This window comes from Notolepis coatsorum (assembly GCF_963971535.1).
Source record: "Notolepis coatsorum genome assembly, chromosome: 6".
In the NCBI taxonomy this organism is placed as follows: domain Eukaryota; kingdom Metazoa; phylum Chordata; class Actinopteri; order Aulopiformes; family Paralepididae; genus Notolepis; species Notolepis coatsorum.
The window spans coordinates 72,314,007-72,318,732 of record NC_140170.1 but is presented as its reverse complement, the minus strand read 5'-3'; the positions used below and the strand labels follow the sequence as shown (position 1 = coordinate 72,318,732).

At 37.5% G+C, this 4,726-nt stretch overlaps 1 protein-coding gene across 1 annotated transcript in view; it reads left to right on the top strand.

Moving 5' to 3' along the window:
- The window catches only part of endou (endonuclease, polyU-specific), a gene marked incomplete at both ends in the record, with an annotated part of 19,518 nt that extends 15,193 nt beyond the window's left edge, over positions 1-4,325 (top strand). Inside the window, 2 exons of the mRNA XM_084315628.1 lie at positions 185-327; positions 4,208-4,325. Coding sequence (XP_084171754.1) covers positions 185-327; positions 4,208-4,325 — 261 coding nt within the window. The remainder of the gene's footprint in view (positions 1-184; positions 328-4,207) is intronic.
- Positions 4,326-4,726: the final 401 nt, after the last annotated feature.

The following is a 4,726-nucleotide window of genomic DNA, read 5'->3' as shown; positions in this document are numbered from 1 at the left end:
TTCTTTCTTTCTTTCTTCTTTCTTTCTTTCTTTCTTTCTTTCTTTCTCTCTTCTCTCTCTCTCTCTCTCTCTCTCTCTCTCTCTCTCTCTCTCTCTCTCTCTCTCTCTCTCTCTCTCTCTCTCTCTCTCTCTCTCTCTCTCTCTCTCTCTCTCTCTCTCTCTCTCTCTCTCTCTCTTCATACAGTGGTCTACCTACCCTGATGTTCTTGGTATGCAGTTCAGCTGGGACGGCTTCTACAAGGAGGTTGGTTCTGCCATTATCGGCTGCAGTCCTGAGTTTGACTTCGCCATGTACAGTCTCTGTTACATCACCCGCCCTGGGAAAATGTGAGTATATATCTACATGTTTATTTTATTTAACCTTTATTTTATATCTACACATGTCATGCATTGTGTGATTAGATTACATTACATTAGATTACAATGTATTGTCATCATACAGCACAAGTACAGTACACACAAATAAGTTTGGCATCCAACCAGAGTGCACAATAACAGTAAAGTGCAATAGTAATATACAATGTACAGGTGATTAAACTGGGTATAAAATATATGAATTAGTACTACTGACTGAGTAATAATGGTAATCATATGTATGTACAGGGTTGTAGTATTAATATGTACAGTGATACAGGTATAAAGACACTATGGTTGTAAGTCATACTAAATTTGTTGTACACTTGATCTCAAGAAGGTGGTGAATGAGCTCAGTGGCTGCACAATTGTAACATGGTGTTATTCACTGGCAAAGATGCAAAATAAATTCATTATTTATATTCTCCTTTGTTTCATCACAATTTACTCAAGCCTAGTAACAGACACAATATTTATAACACTGGGAATACATACCCCCAGGTCCCTAGATGTTCCTAGATACCAAGAACATGCAAATTGACCTTGTAGAAGTGGAGCAATCTTCCATTTACTTGGGCATGTACCTTTAGGGGAAATTTCTGAAAATAGGGCTACAACAGGTTAATGACTTTGCAGATAAAGGATCAATATGTAGATTTTATTTACACAATATCTGGGTTTTCATAATCTTTAGCTTTTATCATTATTCAAATTGATAATATAGATAAAGTGGTGTACAGTGGTTTACAGTGACTTACAGTGGTGTACAGCATCAATAAAATAAAAATGAGGTGGCAGAAGGGTTCGACAGATTATTTGTTAATGTGGGGCCCAAACTGGCAGAGGAGATAACCCCGCTACAAGGGGGAGGTGTTTCTAATTATTTTGAAGAACGAAACCCATGTACTATCTTCTTGAGAAATACGAATAAATATGAAATGATTGATACTGTGAACAATTTTAAGAATAAAACATCAACAGATTGGAACGGCATTGACATGACCTTAATTAAACAAGTAATCATATAGCCATAGCAGACCCTTTAGTGCATATATGTAACCCAGGGACGTGCACAGGACTTTAGAGGGGCAGGTGCTCAAAGGCTGAAAAGGGCACTACACCTGTGTGCATATATTAAGCGAGCGCGTGTAGCGCGCGAGCGCGATTTTTAAGGGCCCTTTTCGGGCGGGGGGGTCCCCTTTTTATGCTTTTTGGGGGGTTTTGGTGATCAAATATTGAATATTGAACTATAATAATCAGTGCAGGAGCTCACTTATCTTTGAAAGACACTTTTATCACTGACTTAAAAGGCCCATAAATCTCCATAAATGTTCAGGGGGGAGGGAATAAGTGCTTACCCTACAGACCCCAAGAAGTGCTGTATATTCTGTATTGTTTAATATAAATGCATTTTTTATTCCAATCCCGATTTGTATTTGAGATTCCCAAATCCCATCGGACTTGACTTCTTTGTGTCCCTCAATGAGTGTAATACTAGCATTCAACAGCAGTTTCTATCATGATCATCATCACCACCCACGCTATGCATAAAATATATAGGTCCGCGGAGAGGCATGCTGAGGAGGCCGTGCAAACTGCAATGGAATATGGGGAATCTCTCTCTCTTTACCTAATACTTTTATTCTATCCTGACATTTTTCAGTTGGAAGGGCAGTCTATATGCGTAACAGTAAAAAAAGAAAAAAAAAATTATTTAAATTTTTTTTTCAAAAAGGGCACTTTTTTGATGAGGCTCAAAAAGGCAGGTGCTCAGGCACCCCTTGGCCTCTATGTGTGCACGTGCCTGATGTAACCTCTCATTCAAACTGGGTGCCTTCCCCACCTAAATGAAAACTGCAAAAGTGATACCGATCTTCAAAGCAGGTGAGAAAAATCTATTCACCAATTACAGGCCGGTTTCTCTCCTTTCCCAGTTCTCAAAGATAATGGAAAAATTATTTGCTGCACGATTGGACAGTTTCATTGATAAACACGCATTACTTAGACAGTCAATATGGATTTAGATCGAATCATTCAACGTCATTGGCACTAATGGACCTATAGTAGAAGAACTGACAAGCATAATTGATAATAAGAAGTTTGCAATAGGGGTCTTCATAGATCTGAAGAAGGCGTTTGTCACTATAAATCATGATTTTCTGCTACTAAAATTGGAAAGGATCAGAGGAGTAGGGCTCAAATGGTTAAAAAGTTACTTAGAACAAAGACAACAGTTTGTGCAGTTGGGGGAGTACAGGTCCACTCAGTCAAACATAATCTGTGGTGTGCCGCAAGGGTCAATTCTGGGCCCGAAACTATTCATACTGTATATAAATGATATAGGTAATGCGTCTAAAATATTGAAAAATTAAGTTTTTGCTGACGATACAAATGTCTTCTGTGAGGGAGAGAACCTCCAAATGCTGTTAAAGAATGTTGCAGCTGAGCTATCCAAGATGAAAGTGTGGTTTGATGCAAATAAATTATCATTAAATATAAAAACAAAACAAATTCATGATATTTGGTAAACGTGATATACAAGAAAACACACCGGTCGAACTAATGATTGATAGTATTAAACTGGAAAGGGTATTTTAGAATACATTTCTGGGTGTAATAATAGACCACAAACTCTGACTCAAATATGTCAAAGGACTAAATTGGCACGGAGTGTTGGTGTTTTATGTAAGATAAGACACATTCTAAACCAGAAAACACTGTATACACTGTACTGTACACTCTTCCTACCATATATGAACTACTGTGCGGAGGTGTGGGGTAACACCTACAAAAGCACTCTACAGCCAATATGCACCATGCAAAAAAAAAGCAATAAGAATAATCAACAATGTAGGATATTATGAACACACCAATAACTTATTTATAAAGCTACAAACATTGAAATTTATGGACCTAGTTGATTTCAAAACTGCCCTCATTGTATACAAAGCCAGATACAAACGAATCCCAGGCAACATTCAAAAATGGTTTAGAGACAGGGAAGGAGAATATAACTTAAGAGGGAGAGGGACTCTTAAACAACCAATGGTACACACTACGCTGAAAAGCATGTGCATATCTGTTTGTGGAGTGAAGTTGTGGAATAATTTACCTGAATACATCAAACTGAGTAAACATATGGCACAATTTAAAAAGCAGCTTAAAAAATACACATTAGAGAAATACAGAAATGAATAATGAGCATAAACAAAGTTATGCTATATTGTGTTATGTAGTTCTGTACTGTGTTCACTGCTGTCAAGTGAATCAAGTTTTTCTTCTTTTCGTACTATAAGTAAAAGTATATTCTATATTGTATTATATTAAATTATGTTATATCTAGTAAAATTAATGGAAGAACAAATGTAAATGTAAGGGGGTAGGGATCAATAAGCTTAGCTTCCCTCTACTCCTTTTTTGGACATGTCTGCTAACTAAATACATTGCTCTTGACTTTTAGTTTATAATTCCTTTTTTTAAATGTTTTTTTAATTGTTTTAAAACAATTACAATTTTGTTGTTGTTATGATTGTTCTGTTTGACGGATGTTGATGTTCAAAAATAAACTTTTTTCATTCAACCTGTACCTTTTATTGAGTTCCAGTTCTTTTGAGGTTAAAAATATATTTCATATCAAACTTTAGCTAGTTAACAACGCAACAAATTGCTGATGATTCTGACATCCGTGGTAATAACCTGTTTAAATGACGGGTCATCAACGAGGAGACTGCTGATCCTGTTCAACTCAATGTCGGCTGACATCACGTCACACACAGTGACGTGACGACCCTTCCTTCTTTTGTAGTTTCCTTGCCTGTGTGTTGTTCTGACCCGTCGTGTTCTCCGCTCTCAGGTGCCGTCTGAGCCTGGGAGGAAAGAAGCTGATGATCCAGACCTACACCTGGAACAATAGCAGCTATGGAAACGGGAAGAAGTACATCGGCTCTGCTTTTCCCGCCACCCCCATGTAACTGAGGCGTCCGCACGCCCAATAAGCCACAGATAGAAAGCTCTGTCATCCACACCTTTCATTCGTATATCAGTGAGCGGTCATGTTCCCAGCAGGAGCACTTATGTAGACGATTTTTACAAATGTAATAGTCAAATGATAAGGGATAAGGTAGCGGGTAGATATTGAATGTATTGATTGTTAAATATATTGCAGATGTTCATGCTTGTTGTTACAATAAAGATATCTGACAACTAATATCTATATAACACCCATCTGGTTACTACTCAACCTTTCCGCTGCCAAGGCACCCCTGTGTTCAATAAAATATTCCAGGGCACCCCTACATACGATAAAGACTTTTCCGGTCCTGTCTTTTTTGCTACAATGATGACAAAAGTGCTTGCTTTCAAAATAATGTTT